At 33.3% G+C, this 27,369-nt stretch overlaps 2 protein-coding genes across 4 annotated transcripts in view; one reads left to right on the top strand and one right to left on the bottom strand.

Annotated features, from left to right (window-relative positions):
- The window catches only part of LOC142318175 (uncharacterized), a 128,989-nt gene that overhangs the window by 55,617 nt on the left and 46,003 nt on the right, over positions 1-27,369 (bottom strand). The window lies entirely within an intron of this gene.
- On the top strand, positions 23,453-26,545 carry LOC142317623 (uncharacterized). The gene is made up of 2 exons (XM_075354181.1): positions 23,453-23,918; positions 26,517-26,545. The coding sequence occupies exons 1-2, from the start codon at positions 23,453-23,455 to the stop codon at positions 26,543-26,545; spliced, it is 495 nt and encodes a 164-aa protein (XP_075210296.1).

Genomic DNA, 27,369 nt, shown 5'->3' on the forward strand with positions numbered 1-27,369 from the left:
TTTTTTTGCTATGTAAAAGCAAAGAACAAAATTCACAAATAGTAACACTGAAACCACACAACTAAGTATTCTTTTTTTTGTTTTGTTTTTTTTTGTTTAATTACTTTTAATACGCGAAACTTTTGGCAGTGATTGAACATTATCTTAAACCTTTTCAAAAATTATTCCTTTTGAACTAAGCCACATTTTGATATCATTGTTTTTCTATAACACAACTGGAATTCTTTTCGTTTAATGATAAGAAGCGTTGTCGAAGACAATAACCGAATTCTCTTCCAAAGGACATAATACACCGCTAAACTATTTCTAAATAATTCAAATTCGTGTAATTTTTTTTACGAATCGCATTTTTATCAAAATCTCACCTTTTTCTCAATTGACCTGCGGGGTTTTGTTTTCTTTGGAGACCGTAATTCATTAGTAGATTCATACTCGAGAATCACGTTGTACACTGAAGCAGCACAACTTCTACTTACGTGAGCAGTTTATCAACATCTGAAATCAACGCCGTTTGATTATTCTGTAATTTGTAAGCATTACTCTGCTTTTGTAAGCATTTAAAATGATGTGTTTTTTCGCACGACTTAAGGGCTTTTTTTCGCAGCCCACAAATCTTTATAAATATAAATGTTAAGTTCGTTTGTGTACGCTTCAAAAACTCAAAATGTTCTGCACTGATTGAGCTCAAATTTTAGCACGATATATAACCCGCATCAAAGATAGTTTTTATCTATTTTTCGCATCAGTCACATACCCGCGACCGCGAGAAAACAGTTTTTTTAACGGTCAGCTGTGTACCAGTGACCGCGTCATCTACCGGAAGCGAGGGGAACACTCGCCAAACTAGCTAACGACAACCGCAATCATATGTAAAACAATACCTGTTCCCAATTACATTGTTTATTAACAAAAAAAAAAAACGTATCCACTTGCATCTGATTCAGATTATTATACAATCTGAATTAAATATTCACTTTAATCGAGGTACTTTTGTGTGATCTTGTCGTGATTAAGCTGCGCCTTTCACCAAGCTCTGAATTTATTAGAAAACGACCAACAGTGGGATATATGTATTAATGACGCGTGCAACACTGCACATCCAAACCAAATTCGCGCATTATTGAAATTCGCAATGATATTGACCGCTTGCTTCCCTTCATCTCCCACAGAGTTATGGGAAAAATATCGATCGCATATGGCTGAGGATATTTTGCATAGAGTAAGCCTAGAAAATACCAATATGACCATGGAATTTACAGAAGGCATTTACAACGAAGCATTGATAAATATTGAAGACAAGTGCTTAGCTATTGCAAATAAAGTTCTTAGTCAATTGGGAATGCCAATTGACTAATTCAATCGCACACGAGCTGCGATTGCTTCATTTGATGTGGATTTACGCCGTGAACAGAGTTACAACATTAATGATCTTTAGTCATATGTCCAGTCATACATTCCCAAATTAACGCGTGAACAGAAATGCATTTATGATCGCATAATGCAAATGATAAATGACGGGAGTTGGGGGGATCTTCTTCTTGGATGCGCCAGGAGGAACTGGGAAAACATTCCTCATTAGATTGATTTTAGCAACGGTTCGATCAAAAAATGACAATTATCCTGTTGCGGAATATTAATCAGCCAAAACTCTGCAACGGCACACGACTTGCAGTTAAGAAATTGATGAATAACGCAGTGTAAGCAACGATTTTAACGGGGCCTTTCAAAGGTGAAGATGTCCTCATTCCTCGAATACCCATAATCCCGACCGATACACCATTTTAATTTAAAAGATTGCAATTCCCAATTCGATTGGCATTTGCAATCACAATCAATAAAGCTCAAGGTCAATCTTTAGAATTGTGTGGTTTAGATTTAGATGCGGATTGCTTCTCACATGGGCAACTGTATGTTGCGTGTTCCCGAATCGGCAAACCAGATAGCCTTTATATCTATGCAGACAGTGGAAAAACAAAAAAATATTGAATATCCACAAGTATTGCAAAATTAAACTTCTATGAAACGTATGCTTTGTTTTGTTTCTCATTTCTCATCCATGCAACCACAATGTGCCACAGCGAAGCATAGCGGATGGAGCTAGTGATCTTATAAATTGTAATTAAAGATATATTTACATAATGTCGTGATATCAGTGCTGAAATATATGTTTGAATGATGCTAGTAGCATTTAACTTCTTTTCTTTCTTTATTTATTTTTTTTAGCCTCTGTGTCCACTGTGAGGTATTGCATCAGAGGATGAGATGAATGATTTGTAGCGGGTGTGAAAATGCCAATGCCTGACCGGGATTCGAACCTGGGACCTCCGGAAGAAAGACCGAGACGCTACCACTTGCGCCACACAGGCGGACATCATTTAATTACTTGGATTTTTCCTAGTGCATCAGCCAAAGACAAGTCACAGCTGCATATTTGGAAATTTTACTGCCAAAAATGCGACCGAAATTTTGGGTGCGGCTTACTTCAGATTAGAAAAATTATATCCAAATTACCTTTTGTCCTTATCTTCAACTACGTTAGATGTACGTTTTTTTATGCTTTGTTTTTTTATTTGTCTCTGTCAGAATCCATTTTTTTCACATCACTTCTAATTCCTATTTGAGAAAAATTTGTGTACAAAAGTATGTCTTTCAAAAAATAATTTATTAATTTTACCGTATCCGCCTCGAATATCGAAAATATCCACAGAAAACAAACTGGTATAGTAATGTTACCCTGACACCAACGATTACCGGAGACCGAACGAACTCAGTTTTTATATACAATTTCTTTTGTTGTTAACATCAACTTCTGGCAAATATCTCGCTGTATATATATATATATATATATATATATATATATATATATATATATATCAAGAAGAAATATTACATCATGTTCTACAGCAGTTTTCTTTAAATTGTAGTTTGTTATATAACTTATTATACAATGTGTGTAATTTCTATATGATAAAACACAATTTAAAGACTATAAATTATAGTACAGCCCCGCTATAACGCGGCTCGATATACCGCGGATATGGATATAACGCAGATTATAGCCCTGAACCCCAAAAAATATCTGAATATCTGAAAAAAAAAATAGGATGAAGAAATACTAGTCACTCCACCACTTTGATATCGGTGTAAAACCCACAACAAATCCTTTGAAATTGTCAAAAATACGCTACTAATATAACATCTATCAATTAGTTACGACCAATTTTAAAGTCTTGAAATTCCCAAAAACATGATTCAATAAAACTAAACTATGATTCTAATACAGTAATAGGAGAAATTCTTATGATATACTGCACATGACTCATTTTCTTCATTTGTTCATTTGTGCCTTGTATTAAAAATTATTTACGAGTTCGAAAATTGGAAGAAAGAGTTTTATTACTTCTTGACAATTGCCTTGCTCATTCGCCTACTGACTTGCTGAAATTTAAACTTGGGAAAATAATCGCAATTTTTTTACCCAGGAACACCACAACTTTGATCCAACCATTAGACCAAGGAGTAATTCGGGCATTTAACGTTCATTACCGACGAGAACTACTGATCGCTATCATTAATTCAAAATTACAAGTAACAGAATTTCTTAAAATTGTGTCATTAAAAAGTGTGGTAAACAGCGCTGGAACATATCTGAGTAACGTAAATTCTATTATAATTAAAAATTGTTGGTCGGCATTGTCACAGTGTAATACAGAAGACATTGAAATAGGAAATTTTCATATTTTTTACTGACAAACACGCACTGGAATTGTCAAATTTAACGGGGCAAAAACTGTCTGAAAGTGACCTCAATGAGTGAGTTCAAGAAGACAATCAAACACTCGTTGCCCATTACATGACCGACGAAGAAATTGTAAACTCCGTTCTACAACCTAACGATAATTTGTGGAAGGAAGAAGGGGAAGGCGTTGCAGAGGTCACTGTTATGGAGAGGTCTACACCCTCAATAAAAGACATTCTGGAAAATTTAAGTAGTGTAATAACGTGAATGCAGCAAAAAAATGAAAGTGATGATCGTCATTTATTGCATTTACAAAGTGTAAGTAAAGTCATATATTATAAAGAAGAAACGTACAACCGCGAAACAAAGAACAATAACTTCTTATTTAAAAAAATAATTTACAAAGAAAAAATATCGTATCTTTCATACTTAACTTGTTTTTATGTAAGTACACATTATACTGTATTAGCTTTTTCTATTAAACCATTATTGCTTCATTTTTTGCCTATTTTTTTAATTGATCCTCTTTGTTTTTTAAAATTTACTTCTCGAAATAACGCGGTTAGCCTATAATGCGGTTATCACTTAAGTTCCCCGATAACCGCGTTATAGCGGGATTACACTTCACAAATACAAATACAAATACAAAACAAGAAAAAAATAATGTACGTAATGTAGATATTTTCTTGCATGAAATTTCTCTAACACTGTAAAGGTACTGCAACTATTTTTTTCTACGTGTTTCAGCATCTTCGTTCTTCATACCTTTAGCTAAGAAAAGGCAATGGTAATAATAGTCTGCATAAGCTATCAAATTGCGAATTTCACTTCGAATACCATTTTGCACTCATTTACATTAATCATTAGCAGAAGGAGTGTAAAAACCTTTTGTTTGTTACGCTAAAAAAAAAATTATGATAACACAAATAGGTAATCCAATGAAATCAGTGCTTGTTGCAGAAATATCAATAGGATTTATTGCATAAATCCGAAGCGAGACTCCAAAATACCAAAAGATATTTTCCGATGCTTGTCTATCTTTTTAAACCAGTTTGAAAAACTAAGTGTTTATACAAATAAAACGCTTCATCTGAAATTAAAACTATCATATATTTATTATGTATTTGATTCTTTAAAAAAAAAGGTGGTTTTTTTCAAATCTGATATTTTCTCATTAATTTCTACATCGACTTAAATAAATTCATAATTAGTTTTTACAAGAGTTAGTAGGGCGTGGCTGTAAAGACCTATACATTTGTAATAGAAAAAAATACTCTATTTCAAATGGCTATATTTGCCCATCTAGAGAACATTAATTATTTTTCTTAACAGCTCGAGAACTACAATTGAAAATATATATAATATTAATTAATTAAGGTTAACTGCCATATAATACATTCATTATCTGTAAAATACAGTTAGATAAACTTACAAGTATTCCTGGAATTTTAGGTGGGGTGTATTAGTAAAATGTTTGAAGAATTGATCATATTACGTAATATTTTATATTAAATCGAAATATCACGTTAGTTTCTTTTTATATTATCGGTCATAGTAAAAATAATTATAAATTTAAAAGAGAATATTTGTGGTTTTTTGAAATAGTAAAAATTTATTTAAAAATATTTACACCAAAATGTTTGGTTTTGCAAGACTGTAAAAATGAGCTATTACTCACCGATAATATATCTATACATTAACTATAATTAACATTCTGAGAAAAAAGCCTACCTTCTCGATTAAAAACTACCTTCAATATTTGAAATGATGTTACAAGATTCTAAATACGTTGCTTATAACGAAAACATTTTAGACCAAATTTTTTATTAGTTAATTGTCTATATAATATAGTCATTATTTAAAAAAAAAAAAAAAAAATAGATGTAGCTCTCCATGCAAGAAGTGCAGTATACAAATACATTATATAATTAATGAAATACATGGTGTTATCCCAGAACTACGGTGATTTATTCGATTTCATTTATTTTTATTTTTTCCCCAAAAATGTTGTTGACAAATAAAAAATGGAAGGAATTATTATAAATGAAAATGAATCACTGACTTTACTCAATGAAATAAATATTTATGATACGATCAGGGATCACACAAATACTGAATTTAGTACGAAAAAAAGAATAATAATACTAACAATAATCCAATTGTTGCCAAAGCTTTTACAATACTATAAAAATAAAATGACGAGTCTTATGCAATTCGTGACTTAATTGCTTCAGACTTAAGAAAAATAAATAAAAAATGAGATGTAGACATTAATTCGATTTTTTTTTCTGGGGGGCTCACAATGAAGAATCGTTATAAGCGCCTGGAAGCAATACTTCCACATTAAACAAAATAGTTCAACAATAAACGTAAGTATCACGAACATATAAACTAAACAGTATTAATATAGATCAAATAAAATTACGAGTAACAATCAAAACGTACAGTATCACAATCAAAATAGTGAAATTCTATATCACCAAAAACACATTATAATAATTATAAAATATTCGAATACAGTCGCATGGCCTTCAGAAATAATAAGACGTTTGAAAACAATGCCATATTGTACCCTAAAGTATTTCAGATGTTAGCCCCGATTTAAATTTCCGACGCAATGCCACATAACAGACACAGTTCTCAAGGATGTGGTGCACTCAAGGATGTAGTGCAGTTCTCAGGATGTAGTGTTAGCAGTCGCAGGGAATACAAACAGGTGCATCGGTCTGAGTCATAAGATGTCCATGAGTGAGTCTAGTGTCTTATTCGCAAACGGCAAATAATAACCTCCTCTGAACGGTTTTTCCTATATGAAGAGCTTCACGGTAATACAGAGTTCGAAAATTTAATAAATCAACTACTACTAAAAGATTTTCAAAATAAAGTAACTGATATTTCCATTTACCAGAAATAATTATTCCTTTAATCAGATATTTTAGATCAAGAAAGGTACCATCTACCTCAACTAATGCAGTAAATTCTGCCTGTACAAAATATTCTATGGATTTTCACAGTAATAAAGTTCAAAATTATATTTTTACGTTTGAATGAAATAAAAATGTTTTTACATTAAAAAAATTAAAAAATAAAAAAAGTACAGAAAATTTTTAAACATACTGAAATAAGTTTTTAATAAATAACATCATGTACAGTATTATTTGTTTTTAATTTACCTACTTCCATAAGTTGGTGTTTTGATTCCCAAATATAATCCAACGTGATTCTACAATAATTTATCCAAGATCCTGATGGGAAATTACTGAAGTAAATTTAAGGTTTTCGTAGAAAATGCATGTCGCTGATGTTTTCAATGTTGAGAAAAGGTGTTCTGAAGCCAGAAGAGCTTTCTGCATAAACTATCTAGTTTATTCTGCTTATGACTCACCTAGAATATTCAAAACATTGTCAGATATCCTGTAATTTTTAATATCATCCGAATTTATTGTTAATTTGTTTAATTCTTTTTTAAAATTCAAGACAAATTCTCTGTCTTTCTTATAATAAATTTTTAAAAGAGTATTTTCTCACTTTCACAATCTAAGGCAATTATAATAGCAGCTGCCGGTATAATGTAAAAATACGAAATTTTGGTACACGATAGTAGAAAAAATAAAATATTAAAATTGTGTACGCGTAACTCATCAGTGAAAGAAATAAATTAAGCTACGTATTCGGTAAAAAATAATATTGAAATATCGTACACTTCTAGTTGTAGAAGTGTGCATTTTAGCGGGTAACTCATGAGTGCGCATGTGTGCCAGGTGTTATTCACAGAATATCTGCCGTTCACAGATCTGTCTTATGTCTCATGTCTGGTCGCCTACAACCTTATTTAATTGCAGCACCAAATACACGCACGATATTACGAATTTTCTTATTCATTTATTTACTTCTCATTTTATTAAAAAAAATCGTTAAACCCGTTGTAAGTTTAGGTGAAACAGAATTAATAAACTAAAATCTGTTTTAAATTTTTCTTCACTGGTCTTAAAATATAACAAGTCTAGTTAAAAAAATTAAAAGCAAGCCATAAAATATATTTTTGATTACTCTTACGTAAATTTAATTTTTAAACAGTGTAAGATGTATTTCTAACCTATTTGACAAATGTTAATTTTTTTTTTCATTATGTAATACCCCAAAAAAATAAAATTATACAATTTCAAAACAATAGATCAAACCGATAAAAAGTTGGAGAAAATTATGGAAGACTTTTAATACTTTGAGGGAGGAGGTCAACGAAATATTTTTTTAAATTAAACATTTCATTACTTGGTATTATGATTTTTGATAGGTTAAAGAAACATAATAGAATTCTCATGAATTCCAGGCCCTTCTGAAATCTTATACCTTCAGCTACAGTACACTCTATATCTCCCCAAGTAACTGATTGTGTTTTGTTTTTTGTTTTTTTTTTTTAGGTAGATTTCATAAGAAAGTTACCTATTGTAATGGGTACCATGATTCGACTTCCGGAAAATTTCGACATATCTTCGTGTTTTACATCCCCCAAACCCCCAAAACCACCGTCAATTCAAAAGTTTATATACACATATATATATATATGTATATATATATATATATATATATATAAGTTAGAAAATTATCCAAATTAATAGAAAACTTTCTAATGCAATTCATTAGGTCAACAACCAAACAAACAAAATAACAAAAGCAGAAAACCTCGTGGAGTTATCATAGGTTTATTGTGGAACAAAATGTTACAGATAGTTGTTGATTGGTGTCTTTCAATGTTGTTTCTTTGTATACCAGTATTCCCGTTGAATTAGTTAAGGTTGTGATATATGAGTGTTGGGAAGACATCAGGCGATACACTAAAATTATTAAACATGATTTATTGGAGATTATTGAATTTTGTATTTCTAATATGTATTTTCAGTTTGAAGAAAATTAAATATTTTAAATATTAAATATTAAATAGGGAAATTAAATATTAATTCCAATTTATAAAATATTTGTTGATGATATTTTTTTGTGTTTGCCTGAAGACAAAATTGAATGTTTTAGATGAGTTTAATAATTTAATAAATCCATTTAATTTACAATAGAAAAGGAAAAAATAATGAACTAAATTTTTTGGATATGACTGTAAGGCATTGTGATGATATAATTAATATTGTTTGGTGTAATAAGCCAACGGCTTCTGAGGTATTTGAATTATTTTTCTGCCCACCCGATTACTCATAAAACGGCTATAATGGTTGGCTTGGTAGATACAGCTTTGTGTTTCACGGATCCTAAAAAAAGACCGATAATAATTAAAAAAGTTAGAGAGTTGCTTTTGGAAAATAACTACCCCAAAGTTTTATTGATAAAATTGTGAAGTTTAGAATTCATAGGCTTTACAATATAAAACAGGCGGCATGGAGAAACTGACTATTGGATCACCCAGTTCCTGACGGGACATGGGTGTTTCAATGGTTATCTCCATAAGGTGGGAAGAAGGAATGAACTCACGTGTATGTACTGCGAACAGGACGATGATTCTGAGCATACGTTTTTAGTATGTAATAAATGGATAAGACTAAGACACGACGCGGGTATTCATGGAAAAACGCCGAAGGAAACCATGGATTTCATGCTCAGCAGTAAAGAGAACTGGAGGAAGGTCGCTGATTATATAAAGACAGTACTAAAACAGAAGAATGAAGATGAAAGAAGTATGGGTTTCTAGTATGTTAGGTTGGGTGGACAGCCTCAGCGGTGAGAGCCAGCATGCTTAGGTGTGCTGGTTTCAATGATCCGCTGAGGACTCCTTGGGGTGTGCTGTAGGGACAAGAGAGTATTATGAAAGATCCGGGGGTCACATCACGACTTGTAGGTATGATGTGGTTCCATAGAGGACATAATAGAGAATGAAAAATCTCAAAAGAGCCACCGGTAGGCCTGACCTGCCATGCCGGTATATAGCCGGTAGGCGGGGAGGGCCTATTAGAGTAACGGACACTCTCCTGGGTGGCGTAATACCATCAAGTTGGTCCGGCCCAGGGGAGTAGAGAAAAAAAAAGAAAAAAAAAAGGCTTTACAATACGTTTTCTTATAAAAAAAGCTAATATGAAAAAAGTATTTGGCGCTTCCATATGTTCCTGATTTGTCTAAAAATATTCAAAAAGTTTTTAAAAATAAACTGATGGTCGCTCATAGTAGGTATAATACGATCGTAAAAAGAAATATATTGGAGATGATTATCTCCATATTATCATTACCACATTAAAAAGGATATACATTCTATAAATAATAGAACGGGAATATCTGATTTCAAGTATTATATATGGTTATGTGTTTTAAATTAATAGATAAAATGGGTTGTGTATTATTGGTTATTTGTTGGTTTTAGTTTTTTTGTGTAGTTTAGGTTTATTAATTTAGGATGTTTTTTTTTTGGGGGGGGGTGTAACTTAATGTTATTATTGGAGTGGTGGTGGGAGTATCTATGAAAATGATAACATTTTTAGTAGTGGGGTTTTTGTTTTTTATTTAGATTAGGTGGTGGGGGGTTTATAGGTGTTTGCTGGTGTTGTTTTTTGTCATTTTGTGGTTTGTCTTGATAAAGTCCTACATCTTGGACGAAAACGTCGAGATTTCTGCTTTTGATATTTTGTTTGTTTGGTTGTTGACCTAATGAATTGCATTAGTAAGTTTTCTATTAATTTGGTTAATTTTCTAATTTATTTAATTTTTTATATATGTCTAACCAAAGAATAATTTAGTTATTATTTTATATATATATATATCACTTTCTTGTGGACACGATAACTGCCGTAATTTTGCGACAGTCACTTTCAAATTGCTACGTAAATTATAACGACTCAAAATCTCGGTCGAGTTCCTTAATGGATAAAATCGGACCATGAACGTGGAAATGGGGGCTTTCTCGAAAAAAAATATATCGCTATAACTTTGGTATTAAGTAAAATATCGAATTCGATTAAAGTTCCTGCTATTCTTTGGATAATGGCCTAAAACCTATCTCAGTAAAGTTTTTAGATATCACCAACCATTGACCCAGAGGATGGAAAAAAATGGCGTTTTGAAGAGAAGAAAAATCACTCCTCCCTTAATAGGCACAGTATCGAATTGGTTTAAAGTGGTCGTTAGTCGTCTAAACATTACCTAAAACCTTTGTCTGAAACAACTTTTGATATGATCAACACTTACGGCAAGGGATGACCAAAGTGTTGCTAGAATTGTAAGAAGATGGGACTTGCATTCTAAACATGTGAAACATTTTTTCACATGCAACTATTGTCTTAATGAGTAAATTTGAAGTTTTTCTTAAGTTTTATGGTGGAAATATTCTTTATCCCCTATTTAGCACCGGTGAAATCTACCTCCGCCTTCGGCGTGCCGAAAGGGATTTTTTTTTAATATTAAAATCAATCCACTCAATATAAACCTACCACACACAAATGCATGATGGTAATTAAATTTGGTAGTTATTTTTAACCAAGATAAAAATGGTGAAATGGTAAGCAAACACAAAGTTTTTAATACTAAAGTTCAGCATAAATGGATCTCAAAATGTTGAGAACTCAAAGTTTTTATCGGGTAATTTTTAGACCAATAGAAAAATAATTTTTATAATTTTTGGTTATATGAGAATCGGGAGAGTATAAACGGGCTTATGATTTATAATTTAGGTGCTTTTTTGCCAAATTTTATTCAAGGATACCATTTGTTCTTGTTTATATGTTGAATAATTCCGTCAAAAAGTAGTAGAGCTATTCCTAAGAATAACTAGCACCCATACCATATTTACTAAAAATTAAGGAAGAAGTTCTTTTCTATGGCTTCCTTCAGTGAATAAACACTTTCATACATTCACCACAGATATTGGATGTAAAATGAATATCATTACTTTCTGAAACAAATAAGAAATAGTTTAATTTTTTTTTTTACTCACATCACAATCAAAATTAAGACTGGGACCTATGGTGTAAAGCAACAGATAAATTTCTTATTTTCTGTGGGAAACTGAATATTCATGTCCTCAGTCTGTAGATGTATTATGACTTTTTTTGATTTTTCACTCCGTAAAATGTAATATTGATGTACTGCAGTTTAATTCTGATTCTTCTGATTTCATTTGTTTATCAGTATTACTTTGTTACATGACATTGTGAATCATTTTTTAATTATTTGTTTTGAAAAATGCAGTAATATTGTACAACTAGCAGAACAAGCTGCTTAATTTAACATATAATACGGTTTTAAATTTATCTGAAATTTATTTTATATTTACACGGTTATTGGTTTAAGCTATTTCAACAAAAAGATTTCCAGTGATTCGATTAGAATTTATTTTAAATTTTCACAAATGTTTTAGTATGATTCCGATCAGCAGTTTATTTAAATCAATCTCTATTTTTACTTCCTTGTTCGAAGTAAAGAAAGTATATGATCGCGAAAAATCTCAGTTTTTAGATTTCAACAGAAATATTCATTTTGACCATCCTTGAATCCAGTTTGACTAGTTTCGGCGTGATGTCTGTACGTACGTATGGATCTCGCATAACTCAAAAACGATTAGCTGTAGAATGTTGAAATTTTGGATTTAGGACTGTTGTAACATCTAGTTGTGCACCTCCCCTTTTGATTGCAATCAACTAAACCAAAAGTGTCCAAAAAAGCTCAAAATCCAAAAGAAATTTGGATTTTGGACTTTTTCTTAACTGCAGTAATAAATCCTCATTGAGAGATTTTCAATGTTATATAAGTGGTACTTATTTTCATTGATTTCAGAGTTATAACCAAATGAAATTTTAATTAATGAAGTATTTGGACCCTAGAAAAGAAAGGCCCATCGGTTCAAATCCGACTTCATCTCTTTTAACTTTTTGTTTTTTTAATTGAAATATATTAATTTATTAATAACTCTGATTAACATGATTTTTGTCTCACGAGTACCAGTAGGTGTACTTAATGCAGTTTTTTATCTTGTTTCTAAATATGTATTCGGAATTTCTCCATCATCCACAGGTTTTTGTTATTATAATTTTGTTAAATATTTTAAAACGTTTTTTCATACATCTGTCCACTGTCAAGTAAACGCTCCTACAGCTTTTAAATATGGTGGAACCAAATGAGCTAACTCAAAGGGTAGCGTTGCTACTGTTGTACAGATTCAGACGTGTATAGACATATACAAACGTGATCTAATGTAGCATACATTAATCAGAACGATGTTAGTTGTGAGGTAGCAGTGAACCAATAAACACGTCATTGTGAGTGCTTTGTGTGTTTGAATTATTGTGAATTACATATTTTACAACTTTATTTCTTTTAATTAGTCGTTAGTTATAAAATGCCTAGAGTTTGTTTAAATCATTCTAACAATTTTTGTTATGTGTGTGGTGAAGTGACACTCAAGTCCCAAAGGTGAAACCTTACTCCATTAGTAAAAAAGGTGTTATGAAGTTTATTTTGGGTGTAAAGTCGGGGACCAAAGAAGGACCAGGGCTCCACACATCTCTTGTTTATCGTTTTCTAGGCGTCTTATTGCATGGAAAAATGGTACACGCCACATGCCATTTGCTATCCCTATGATTTGGAGGGAATCCAAAGACCACTTTTCTGACTGTTTCACAGTGTTTTAGTTTTATCACTCCAGTTCCACATTACGAAGAATTGCCCATACCAAAGCCTCCAGAACATGTGAAATTTGATGAAGTCTGTTCAGAGTCTGATAGAAGCAAAGAAAAAAAGAAACAGATTCTGGAGAACTGGTCAGTCTCATTTACCGACTCAGGAAAATCTTATACAAGATTTAAAGTTATCCAAAAAACAGTTAAATATGTTTGCTTCCTGGCTAAAAGGATGGCATCTTCTTCAAAAGAATACGAAGATATATACTTATTGTAATCGTCATTCTGAATTTTTTCTGAAGAAAATGGCTTAGTGTTTTGAAATGACATTTCTTCTCTTATAGAGACACTTTGTAATGAACATAACCCAACAGAATGGCGCTTGTTCATTGATTCTTCTAAAGTTAGTTTAAAAGCTGTGCTTCTGCATAATGGCAATAAATTCCCATCCTGTGGCTCACTTAGCTAGTATAATAGAAACATATGAAAACTTTAAATTTATATTGGTAAAGCTTCAATATACAGTATATGAATGGAATATTTGTGTTGATTTGTAGGTAAATGCACTAATTCTTGGTCTGCAGCTTGGTTACATAAAGTACTGATTTTTGCGTGAATGGGGTAGTAGGGACAGAAAAAACTATTTCGTTAGAGAAGAATAGCCTAAACGCGAATCACTCATTCCTGAACAGAAAAATGTGAAACATGACCCATTTTGTAATCCTAAAAATGTGTATCTACCTCTGTTACATATCAAACTAAGATTAATGAAGAATTTCGTCAAGGTAATACAGGAGCATTGTCCATGGCTATGAAACCAGGAGGTTTCATGTACTTAAAACAGAAGTTTCCTAAAATTAGTGATGCAAAAATTAAAGAAAGAATATCTGTGAGTCCACAAATATGATCACTAGTGCATGATGAAAAGTTTGAGGAACTACTGGATCCACTAGAGAAAGCAGCTTGTCAAGCATTCAAAAATATTTCTTAGAGTTTTTTATGAAAATGAAAAGCGGAAAATTACCGTGATATTGACAACGACCTTATAACATCTTATAAAAATTTTGGTGGTAATACATCCTTAAAAGTACTCTTCCTGCACTCACACCTAGATTACCTCCCGGAAAATCTTGGCGCAGTGAGCGAGAGCAAGGAGAACACTTTCATCAGGATTTCAGCTATGGAAAAGAGGTATCAAGGCAAATGGAATTTAAATATGCTCGCCGATTATTGTTGAACCACCAAGGAGTAAGCTCCACAGGTGAAATATAGCAAAAAATCGTCATTTCTTACTTTCTAGATGAGTCAAATGTTTGAATATTGTATAGTTAAGAATGCAGAAAGAATTAAAATTTTTGAAATTATAAATGCCTGTCTGTCAGATACCTTGCGTGGTGGGGAAAAACCTATATTTGAATTCAGGAGAAAAAGTACTATCAGAATCACATATTTTTCTTCCCGAGACAAAAAAAAATTCTTTTTTGTTTCCCAGTGTAAATTATTAACCTCTGATTGAAAAATTTGTTACGATCAATAATAACAATAAAAAAAAATTATGAAGAAATAACAGAAGTTATAAATGAAATAAAATTTTATGCACTTTTCATTAAAAAAAAAAGTGTATATTTAATTTAATAGGCGTACAAGGAAGTTATGTGGTGTGCACATCAGATTTTATTTTATATGCATGACTTTTAATAAAGATTTATCATACTTTATTCTAGGGTCTATCGTCTGCTATTCTTTTTTTAATTTATTGTTTTTTTTTTTTTTACATTAAACTTCATTATAATAAATCTCTCATAGGTTATTAATGGTTTTGCAATCCAGTATATTAATTGTTTGCACAAACACACTGATTAAGGATAGGCAAACGCAATTATTAAAATGTTTAATTATTGCGATTTATCGTAACATAAATATCTTCCTACAAAGGTTAAATATTAATACATAGAAACAATACTTATAAGTACAAGTAATAACATACACAAATAAATAAATAATCATTAAAGTTTTATTAAGAAAATATAAAATAATATATGAATTTAAAAAATTTACGTAACTGTTTATATTATATTTGTCTGTATTATATTTTGTCTGTAAAGTGAGTATAATTCAATATTAGTTATAAGTTATAAAATTGATATGCTGGTTCTATTAGGTAGATTCAATATAATACCGTTTCAAGTCTGATGATTGTGAACGTAGGTTTGTGTATGTACATTTGTTACTAAACCTCAGGATGACTATCCCGATCACCACCCAATATACTGCAAGTTACATGTTATATTTAAATTAGACTATACAAAAAAGATTACTGTATTATAATAGCATGTACAAGTTATTAGCGATTATGATTCAATACAAACTTAATTATTTTTTTATTGTGTATTCTTTATAGTAAAAATAATATTCGTTTGAACGAATTCCTGAGCAGAAATATTTTAATTTTAGAAATTTTTATTTTAAAATTGAAAATTGTTTCTTGATGGTATTTATTACACGCTTTTATTTAACTTGATCTGTGATTGTGTCGCACGTCGGGATGGTTAGAATTTTGTCAGCAATATTTAACCTACTTCCAAATGAGATAGAAGGCTACACGTGTGCACACATGCTTGTTGTCGATGACAATGCTTTATAACGAAAAATTTCGTAAAAACATCTATTTTCATAAAAAATATGTTGTTTGAAAATAACGAAAATTCAAATAATTGCTAATGCGTACGAAAGACTTCGACGCAGAGTGGCAGTCAGTGTACTTTTGCTACGTCAGAAGAATGTGAAGAAAGGTTACACAGAGTGTATCACGAAGTTCTGTTTTGACTATTTTCGGCGTGACTCTACACGTACGTATATATGTATCTCACATAACTCAAATACGATTAGCCGTAGGATGTTGAAATTTGGATTTAGAACTGTTGTAATATCTAGTTGAACACCTACCCTTCTGAATACAATCGAACAGCCCAAAACCCAAAAACAAAATGGCATTTTGTACTTTTTCTTACTGCAGTAATAAGAAAAATATTTTAACGTTGCAAATAAATTATTAAAATGTAAAATAAATTCGTTTCAGAGATATAGCCAAATAAATATTGGTATAGCCAAATAGAATTTTAATTAATGAAATATTTGGCTCTTACAAGAGGAAAGCACATCGGTTCGAATTCGACTTCATCACCATTTTTTTAACTTTTTTTTTAAATTTACATATATTGATTTATTAATAATTATTAACCTCTGATTGTAAAAAAAATTTACAATAAATAATTCAATAAAAATTTTAAAAAATTGAAAAAATATCAGAAGCTATTAATGAAATAAAATTTTATGAACTTTTCATTTAAAAAAAATTAATGTAATTTAATAGGCGTACAAGGAAGTTATGTATGTCCGCGTCAGATTTATTTTAAGTACAATTAATAGTACAAGGTCTGGTAGCTGATTTCTGCAGTATCTGTTTTTTTAATGAAACTCGATTTAAATGAATGATTAATAATAATTTAATACATTAATGCCTGGTGACTAGCAAAAATTAGCCGCATTTACTTTTAATTAAATATATTATAATTAATTTATTTTAACGAATTGTAACTTTTTTTTAAGTGAATTAAATTTCATTTGAAAGAAAATGGTGTGAAAAATGTAAAAAAAAATTATTGCCAATTCTCAGTCAGCCCCAACCTCCAAGTTGCCAGGTGTAAACAGGTATGTTCTTGTTAGTTATTTACGCTCATCGTGTTTATCAAAAAAATTATATACTAAATTGAAGTTTAATATTTTCTGTACACGACAACAAATAGTTGTCTGTCATAAAATGGCAAGTAGTGGTTGCCATTATTTGAACTAATTACTTTCAGTCTGGATGAGTGTAAACGAGAAATAAGGAATGCATCCGCTGCTTCATGTTGTAAACAAGAACGCAGCGCGACTATCGTGTACAGAAAAAATTAAACTTCAATTGAGTATATCATATTTTTTAAAAACACGATGAGCGTATATAATCAACAATAATATACCTGTTTACACCTGGCAACTTGGAGGTTGCGGCTAACTGAGAACTGGCAACATTTTTTTTTTTTATTCTTGACATCATTTTCTTTCAAATGAAGTTAATTCATTTGAAAAAAAATATATGAAGCAGGCCAAAGTAAGTTACTTTCTTAATTTGACAAATTTTTTTACAAAAAATATTTAATAAACAAAAACAAATTTTAAATCTATATGACTTATTTGCAAACAACTGTGTAACATAAATGATGTTTTAAGTTTTTTTTGTTTGTTAACAATAAAAACAAAAACAAAAACTTAGAAATTCATAATAATAAAAAAATAATAATTTTAGAACATAAGACAGCAAAAAAAAATTTTTAATTTAGAATTACGCGAAAGGGACGACTACATGTCCCGTTTCGTGGGAGGATAATTTTCGTGTAACAGTTTCTACATTTTGCATTTTAATGAAAGAAATAACCAGTAACATTGATCTTGATCCAGTTGTATTTTTTCAGCTACTTGTATTTTATTCTAGTTCAAAAATATTTATTATAAATGAATTAAATTTAATATAATAAATATTAATTAATAATATTAAATATAATATTAATTACAGATTAATTGTAATTTTGTCACTATAGACATCTGATGCGATTTTACACGTCAGGTTGTCGATAAAACCTTTATAATTATTAAACCTTTTATAAAATACGTAAAAATATCTCTTTCGGCACGCCGGAAGGCGGAGGGAGATTTCATCAGTGGTAAGTAGGGATAAAAACGATTTCCTCCACCTTAAAGTTAAGAAAAACTTAAAATTTACTCAATACGACAATGATTGCATGTGAAAAAAGTTTCACATGTTTAGCGTACGACAAGCCCCATCTTCTTACAATTCCAGCAACATTTTGGTCATTCCTTGCCGTAAGGGTTGGTCATACAAAAAATTGTTTCAGACAAAGGTATTAAATAATATTTAGAAGACTAACGACCACTTTAAACCGATTCTATACTGTGCCTCTTAAATGAGGTATGATTTTTTTCCCTTCAAAACCCTATTTTTTCCACCTCCTGGGCCAGTGGTTGGTGATATCAAAAAACTTCACGTAAATAAGTTTTAGGCATTTATCCAAAGAATTATAGGAACTTTAAACGAGTTCGATATTTTACTTAATAAGAAAGTTATAGCGATATTTTGTTTTTTCGAAAACATTTTCACTCTCATGGTCTGATTATGCCCATTAACGAACTCGACCGAGATTTTTGGTCGATATTTTATGTATCAATTTGAAAGTGTGACGCAAAATTACGGCAGTTATCGTATCCACAAGAAACTGAAATATATATATAAATGTATATATAAAGTTTTGAACTGACGGTGGTTTTGGGGGATATGAAACGCAAAGGTATGTCGACATTTTCTGGGAGTCGAATCATGGTATCCATTACAATAGGTAGCTTTCTTATGAAATCTACCCAAAAAGTAGTTTCTTTAAAAATAGTTAATTAGTTTGATTCCTGTAAGAATTTACTCCTTTAATCTGGTTACTGACTAGAGACATGATGGAGCATAATTCGTGGCTTCGTTATGTGTAGAGACACTTCCTTCTTGCTTGCGCATAAATTAATTTCATCAGAAACCATCTCAGCTGAGATATACTAAAGTACAGTTAAGTGAAATCGTTTGAAATAATTTCTATGAAAATCATTTTAGCTGTTTTGGAATTCTAGAAACACAAACAAAAATATGCCGCCCATAGATATAACGCTTCTCCAGGCGTAGTCGAGTAAATTATTAAAATATTATTTGTGTTTTGTAATTCGAAAACAATAAATTAAAAAAATATATTTACTGTATTGAATTATATATTTAATACGTGAGTCAGCTGTATGTACAAGTATGAGTGTTTGTGTGCACGTATTAATAAATCGGCATCAACGATAATGAAATATCTTTAATTTAGATTAAATTAAATAAAACGTGGACCGAATAAATAAATATTTATCTGTACAATTTTGCATCAATCCTAAATTTGACGGAGAAGTATATAAGCCCCTACACATAATTCTTATTTATTAAGCCAAACAGATGGAATGTGTCATTAAGAAACGCATATAAATTTTAAATCATATGAATATGCTGTCAGTTTTATATGAATTATTACTTCTTTTCTTGCACCGATAATTATCAAAATTGTATAATAATAACCTTTACATAAATCTAATCGTTTCTTCACGAAGTATTAAATTTCGTATAGGTTTATAAAATTTAAAAACTGTAAATTTTTATATTATTATACCTAGACTATACATGTTAAAATGTTATCTGTTAATAAATCTAATACTAAATGTAACCTCATACATATTTAGGTGAGTTATTTCTAACCTTGGCCTATATGTCAAACAACCTTTATACTAAAAGGAGTGTAGGGCAAGTTGGCGATTCATTACTCGTATATTATACTCTTAACAAACATATATATATATATATATATATATATATATATATATTGGCCTCCATGGTGCGAGTGGTAGCGTCTCAGCCTTTCATCCGGAGGTCCCGGGTTTGAATCCGTTCAGGCCATGATATTTTCATACACACTACAAATCATTCATCTCATTCTCTGAAGCATAATACCTAACGGTGGACCCAGAGGTGAAACACAATATATATATATATATATATATATATATATATATATATATATATATATATATATATGAGTTTTTTGAAATATATGAATTCTATTAAGTATAGAAAATCCCTTAAAATGAAAAAGGCTTTTTAAATATTATCTATCTCATAAATGAGAATACCATTCTGCTATCAGATTCATTTTCATTCGTTAAAGATTCGTTGCGAATAAAGAAAATAATGTACTGGAACGTAAAACACAAAAACAATTTTTTTTTTTTATATAAAATAAATCTCCAAAATATCTTCTTTTTTTTTAAATTATAAAACTAATATAAATAAAGAAAATTTTCTTATTATAGGAGAAGTAAAATGAGCCTAATATTTTGTAATACTATTATATCCATTTCTTTTATGATTGAATATTTATTATATAAAATTATATACAGAGTGTTTCATTTTAATCGTTCCAGGCAATTTTCTCGTAAACTATGTACAACAAAATAACACCTAAAAAAAGTTATTCAGATTAGATTGGGACACCTCATGGTGACCTCGGATTTGACCTTGATCTAATTTCAAGGTTAAAATGATTTTTCTTTAATATAATGACCTATTCTCGACCCCACCAATGAAAAAAGTAAAATATTTTTCATTCGAATGTATGGTAACACATTTGACCTTGGAACGTTTTTGAACATCATATGGATAACCATCAGTGATAGCTTTTTTTTTATTTTTATTGTTTAGCCTCCGGTAACTAGATAATACTTCAGAGGATGAATGAGGATGATATGTATGAGTGTAAATGAAGTGTAGTCTTGTACATTCTCAGTTCGACCATTCCTGAGATGTGTGGTTAATTGAAACCCAACCACCAAAGAGTCGAGTGGAGGTTTTTGTTGTGGTTGGGCGCTCTGTTTTTTATTGTTGTGCGCTCTGTCTTATACTGTTTTTTCCGATCAACGGTTTTGATATCTGATTTTTGGAATTGGGAATCCACGGTGCAAAATTTTTGGAAGTGTTTTAATATAATATAATTAATATAATATAATATAATTTGGTGATTTTTGGTTGCGGACTGACCTTTTTATTGAATTTTTTATCTGAGTGGCCTTATTGCTATTGGCAATAAGGTACATAGTTGACTGCTGGTCGCAGTGATTAGTGTGAGTTAGTAATGGTGTACCTTGAGTTTTTTTTTCAATTTGGGTGTAGCCTATCTCTAGTAGATGGCATAGACAATTGTAACTGTCATCGATTGTGGATAATATTGTTTATTATTCCTCAAATTGATAAACTTTTGATACTGGAATTAATTTAATTAATTTCAGTTCTTGTTATCTCTTGATAAGATAGACTGCTGTAACTTAGTTTATCAAGCTATTATTTATATATTTATTTAGTTTTATTTATTCTACTGTTTGTTTAAAGTTGTTTTTGTCCCGTTTGTTTAATCGCCATACAAAGTGCTTGATCATTAATCATCTGAATCCTTCGATCCACACGCAAATCCTTCAGTATCTTCTCGAATCTTGACCCCCCAGGACCCCCTACCCCCTCCGCAAACCCCAAAAATCCGACCTCGGATTTGGGTGAATATATTTTCGGAGACCCCCGTGACCCCCTCGCCTTCTGACCATCCATCTCAGAAGTAACGTGTGGGCATTCAATTTATGCGGAATTGAGTCCTAAACACGTTTGTGAAGTCGGAATTTAAAAAATTTTTTAAATAATTTTTTGTGGAGAGTTACGGACTTTTTCTGTTTTTGCTAGTGCTGAGAGCATGGAAGAGAAACAGGGCTTCAGACCGAGAAAGAGCCTGCAAGGTCGCCGGTTAGAGAGCAAAAGAAGGTTGTACCACGCGAGGAAGAAGGAGGACCCTTTTTTGTGATGAAGCCCGAGGCAACTAGAGTATTAATTAAGTCGCCTAAAAGAACTGGGTCATTGGATAGGCTGATAAAGAGACGTAGGGATGAGACTGATGATGGAGAGGTAGCATCTGGTGAGGCGTGTTCGTGTGAACGGCTGCTAGAAGAGATCGAAGTCCAGATTAAGAAGTTGGCAAAATTAGTGGCTGCCAATGCCAACACGAAATTGGATATTAAAGAGTGCTCTCTCTGGCTTACTGAGCTAATGAAAAGGAGAATTGAGTTGAGATATTCTGGCTACTCGTGTGGAGGTTCTATAAGTTGTGGTGGAGTGGATGCGGCTACCCAGACTGCGCAGATTGCGAGTAGGAAGCTGCTTCGCCAGGTGGAGAAGTGAGTACTAGAAGAGGAGATTCCTGATTTAGTGATTAAGAGATGGCCTGCCACGTTTTTTGAGAAGTGCGAGGAGAGAAAAGAATCGGTTTTTGGTGTGTCGAATGAGGACATTATTGTTGTATATGATCTTGCCAAAGACTCTAAAACGGAGTATGGGAGGAGGATTTTAGAGCGTACTATGTCGCTGAGAAGATTGCTGAGAAGTAGTAAATTGAAGCGAGGACAAGTAGTGGTGGAAAAGGGCCAGACGGAGGTGTTATTGGGTGAGCTTGAGGAAGAAAAGTTGGAGGCCTGCTATACAATTGCCGTAGATACATCTGTGGGTGAAAGATTGGTGGCTGAAGACCTATATCGGGCGATAAAGAAGATCACTGAGCTTAAATTAAATGTTCTATACGGGGCTGTAAGTAACAGTACTGGCTGACTTTGTAAAAAGATTTTGGAATATGTGGCCAGGAGACGAAATGAGAAGAACGTGTTTTTTATGGTGGAGGATAAGTCACGTGTGATGGATCTCAAGGGTGAGCAGAAGATCAGAGGTGAGGGTTCTAGTATAATAGTTTTAAAGGAGGAGGGTACCTCTTATTCGGACTTGTTGAAAAAAGTTAAGAAGGCGGTTAGTAAGGAAGAATTGGGTGAAGTGTTCTCAATTAAAAAGGGAGGTGGTGAGGCCTTGCATGTAGGAGTAAGAGGGCCGGTGGACAAGGTTAACGTGGCGCAACAAGTGATGAAAGAGAAGTTGGCTGGGGTGAACGTTACGAGAGGAATGAGAGGTAAACTGGCGTCTATGGTCATTAAGAATCTTGAGCTAGACGTTACTGAGAGATATATATTGTCGGCTGTGAGGATCGGAATGGAGAATAAGGACGTGGACCTGAAGATTGTGTCCCTTAGAATGGCTTACGGTGATACGAGGAATGCAACTGTCGTGTTACCGAAGATGGAGGCGGAAAGGCTGGTGCGTAAAGGTATAATTCAGATTGGATGGGTGTTGTGCCGGTTGACAATGAGAGATTATGAGGTGGATGTTTTCGTTGCCATGAGGGAGGGCATATAGCTGCCAGATGTGTCGGTTCTGATAGGTCAGGGTTATATTTCAATTGTGGGGATGTTGGGCATAAGGCCTGGGAGTGTAAGAAGAAGCCTGCGTGTTTGATGTGTGGTGAAATTGGGCACAGAATCGGAGGAGTACAATGTGCCAAGCAAAATGGTTAGATTACTACAAGTAAACATGAACAAGAGTTTAGCCTCTCACGATGTCATAATGGAAATTGTGAGGAAGAGGGTTGTGGATCTAGTGGTAGTGTCGGAGCCTAATGTTAGGAAGATGCAGGATGAGAGTTGGCTGCATGATGCTACTTACAGTACGGCTGTATGTAGTTTCAATAGTAATATTCCAATTGTACGACATGGTGCTGGTTTGGGGCACGTATGGCTAGAGACTGCAGACATTCTAGTTTGCAGTGTATATGGGTCCCCAAATGTTGAGCTTGGCGTCTTTGAAGAAACTTTGGACGAATTGAGTAGGCTGAGAAATGCTGTGTGTAAGGATGTATTTATATGTGGTGACTTCAATGCCAAGAATGCTGCGTGTGGCGATGGTGTTACAGATAGACGGGGACTACTTTTAAAAGAGGTGATGGCGGGTTTGGGACTCATTTGTCTCAATGATGGTGAGTTACCAACCCTAGCCCCGGTAAATGGAATGTCCTTTATAGACGTGTCCTTTGTTTCTCCGGGATTTGCGAGGACGGCTAGATGTTGGTCGGTTCTGAAGGAAGCTTAGCGACTTTCCGCGAGATTTGAAGACTGCAAAAGTTGCATTGTTGAAAAACGCAGAAAGGAAAGTGAATGACCCGAGTGGTTATAGACCACTGTGCCTCCTCAGTTGTATGGGGAAGCTTGCTGAGCGGATGATTGTCATGAGGCTTTTAGAATAGATTGAGCGAGGAGAGGGTTTTAGCCCGAACCAATTTGGATTTAGGAAGGGATATACAACTACGGCGGCGATAAATAGAATCATGAAGATCGTTGATGAAGCTGCGTCTGGGACGTGGAGAACTAGGCCCATCCCGGAGGTGGTTTTGTTGGACGTAAGTAATGCGTTTAACTCACTACCATTCGGGTGGATCCTGAGTGAACTTAAGAGAAGTCGGCCCATACTTGCGACGTCTTATTCAAGATTATTTAAGAGGACGAGTGGTGGTGGGCTGTCCTGAGGAGGGCCAGATTCAGATTGAGATGCAGGCCGGAGTACCCCAGGGTTCAGTTTTGGGGCCAACATTGTGGAATGTAGCCTATGATGCGGTGCTCCGCTTGGATTATCCAGAGAGCGTGTACCCGACCGGTTTTGCCGATGATTTATCTCTGGTTATATCGGCTAGAACGGAGGATGAATTGGTGAGGAAGGGCAATGAAGCCATGCGGATGGTACATGACTGGTTGGAGGAGAGAAGTCTTCATTTGGCCTTAGCGAAGACGCAACTTGTGGTTATAGGAGGAAGGAAGCGGTTGGCTTCAATAACTTTAGTAGTAGGGTAGTAGGAGATGTGGAGATTGTGCCGGTAGCCAAAGCAAAGTACCTTGGAACCTGGCTTGATATAAGAGATCTTTTCAGCCTCATGTGGTCGAGGCTGTACAGAAAAGCAAACAAACAATGGCTACGGTGTGCAGGCTAATGAGCAGGATTGGCGGACCGAGTGAGGCGAAAAGGAGGCTATTGCCATCAGTGGCTCGGTCCGTCGGCATGTATGCGGTTCCGGCATGGAAACGCGCATTGAAGAAGAAGAAGGCCTGGAACCAATTGTTATGCCTTCAGAAGCCCTTGGCTATTGGGGCAGTTAGGGCGTATCGTACAGTCTCGACCGAGGCAGCGTTGGTGATAACTGGGATGCCACCGTGGGATGTTGTAGCGGATGAAATGGTAGAAAGAGCAGAAGGGCAACCGAAGAGTCAGGCGAAAGGAATAATGTTGGATAAGTGACAGCAAAGGTGGTCAAGGAGTCAGGTGGGTAACTGGACGAGGAGGCTAATGCCGCAGATAAAGCCACGGCTGGTCAGAAAACATGGTGAGGTCAACTATGAATTGTTACAATTCTTGACTGGCCATTGCTGTTTTAATAAGTTCCTCTATGATAGGAAGAGGAAGAGATCGCCAGATTGTAGGTATTTTGGGTTATGCTACACGGTTGAACACACAGTGTTTAACTGTTTTAGATGGGAGGAGGCTAGGAGGGAAGTGCTGGCTATTGTTGGTGCCATAACACCAGATAATGTGATAGAGGCAATGTTGCATAGCCCCAGAAACTTTAGCCTAATTGGTAAGATGGTGGGCAACATTCTGAAAAGGAAGGCGATAGAGGGAGTTGAAGAGGAAGAAGATGTTACCTAGTGGGGTAGTGTAGGATGTGGCTGAATAGCCCCGTTCATGAGGAGTGCGATGCTGAGGTGTCGCACTCCTGGGGTGAGTAGTGAAAAGACCGAGTCCTGATCGGAGGTTCCGTGTGGTGTACCTCTGATTTGAGGCAGGCAAATAAAGACCGAGACCCAGTTAGGGAGCCTCCTTGGGGGACCCCTGATTTGAGGCAGGCAAGTGAGAAGACTAGTCCCGGCTGACCGGGTGGTACCCCGTGCCGGGGACGGCATAGCCGGCTTCAGCATGGTCGCCCGGAAGGTTAGAGGCAGTGGCACCCCTAGGACCGAGTGTGCTTCTGCGGCGGGTCCGGTCCTAGGGGATGGAATAAAAAAAAAAATTTTAAAAACCACCAAAGAAAACCGGTATCCACGTTATAGAATTCAAATCCGTGTAAAAATATCTGGCTTTACTAGGACGCTAGAACTCTCGACTTCCAAATCAGCTGATTTGGGAAGACGCGTTCACCACTAGACCAACCCGGTGGGTTGATAGTAAATTCTGGATTCAGGATTTTTTTTGCAGATATTTACAGTTGTTTGTAAGTTCTGAGAAGAGGATTGCTGTCTGGTACACTCTTAAATCACCAAATTGTGCTAATCGGATACTTCATGTGATCTCCGAAACCAAATATATGGCCGTATGATCTTAAAAAAATGTCCAAGGTCATATGTGTGACCACAGATTCCAACGTAAAATTATCTATTCTTTTCATTGGTGGGATCAAAAGTAGGTAATTTCATTTGAAAAATCGTGGTAACCTTAAAGTAAGGTCTAGGTCAATTGCAAGGTCACCATGAGGTGTCCCTTTTCAACATGAGTAACTTTTGTTAATGTAATTTCTTTATATTGTGTATAGTTTACGAGGAAATCGCCTACGATGATTAAATTGAAACACCCTATAGAGTTAAATTGTATAAAAAGATATCAAAATTATAAGAAGGCAGGAAAACAATAAAACAGATTTATGAAATACGATTAAATATTTAATTAATAAAATATACAATTACAAATTGAAAATTTCAAGAAAATATTAAAATAAATAAATTAAATAAAAAACAGGAATAGTTAAGAAAATCATTTTATATTAAAAAATCAATAAATAGACTATTTTTATAATGGTACATTTAAAATATTAAAGTTAAAATTTAACAAATTCACTTAAATATTTATTATTTATATATAACTTACTTGTTAAGTTGGTTATTTGAAAAATTTTTATCATCATTTTACTGATACTACCACGCAAATGGCATAAAAATGCAATTTTTCGTAAATTTTGATATGTTATTATTTAAAACGTACAATATTTTAAATTATTACAATTAGGTAACATTCATTGTTTATAAAGTATGACAACTCTTAAATAAATTTTCAACCATTAAACATAGAAAAAAAAAATTTAGCAGATTCTTCTACCCCGAGATGATATGGTTTTTTGATATGAAACCACCACACCTCAAATCTCCATCATTTTAAATGGAAAGGTTAAGATTGTGACATACAATTTCAAAGGGCTATGAAAAACAAAAATATTGACATAAAAGACCTCAGCTACAGCAAAAACAACTAATGTTGCAATGTAATGTTGGCAACCATGTCTTTTCTTAATAGCTTTTTCAAAAGTAATCTCCAGTAAATCATAAATAACTGTTCAACACTGAAATTCTGAAAAAAATTGAATTTAGCAAATGCTATTACCTTAAAAATCT

Source organism: Lycorma delicatula, chromosome 1 (genome assembly GCF_047948215.1).
Source record: "Lycorma delicatula isolate Av1 chromosome 1, ASM4794821v1, whole genome shotgun sequence".
NCBI lineage: Eukaryota > Metazoa > Arthropoda > Insecta > Hemiptera > Fulgoridae > Lycorma > Lycorma delicatula.

Coding starts and splice junctions, on each gene's coding strand:
- LOC142317623 (XM_075354181.1), top strand. CDS start 23,453: ATGGTTAGATTACTACAAGTAAACATGAACAAGAGTTTAGCCTCTCAC. Junction 23,919..26,516: donor ACTCATTTGTCTCAATGATG/GTGAGTTACCAA, acceptor TATTGTGTATAG/TTTACGAGGAAATCGCCTAC.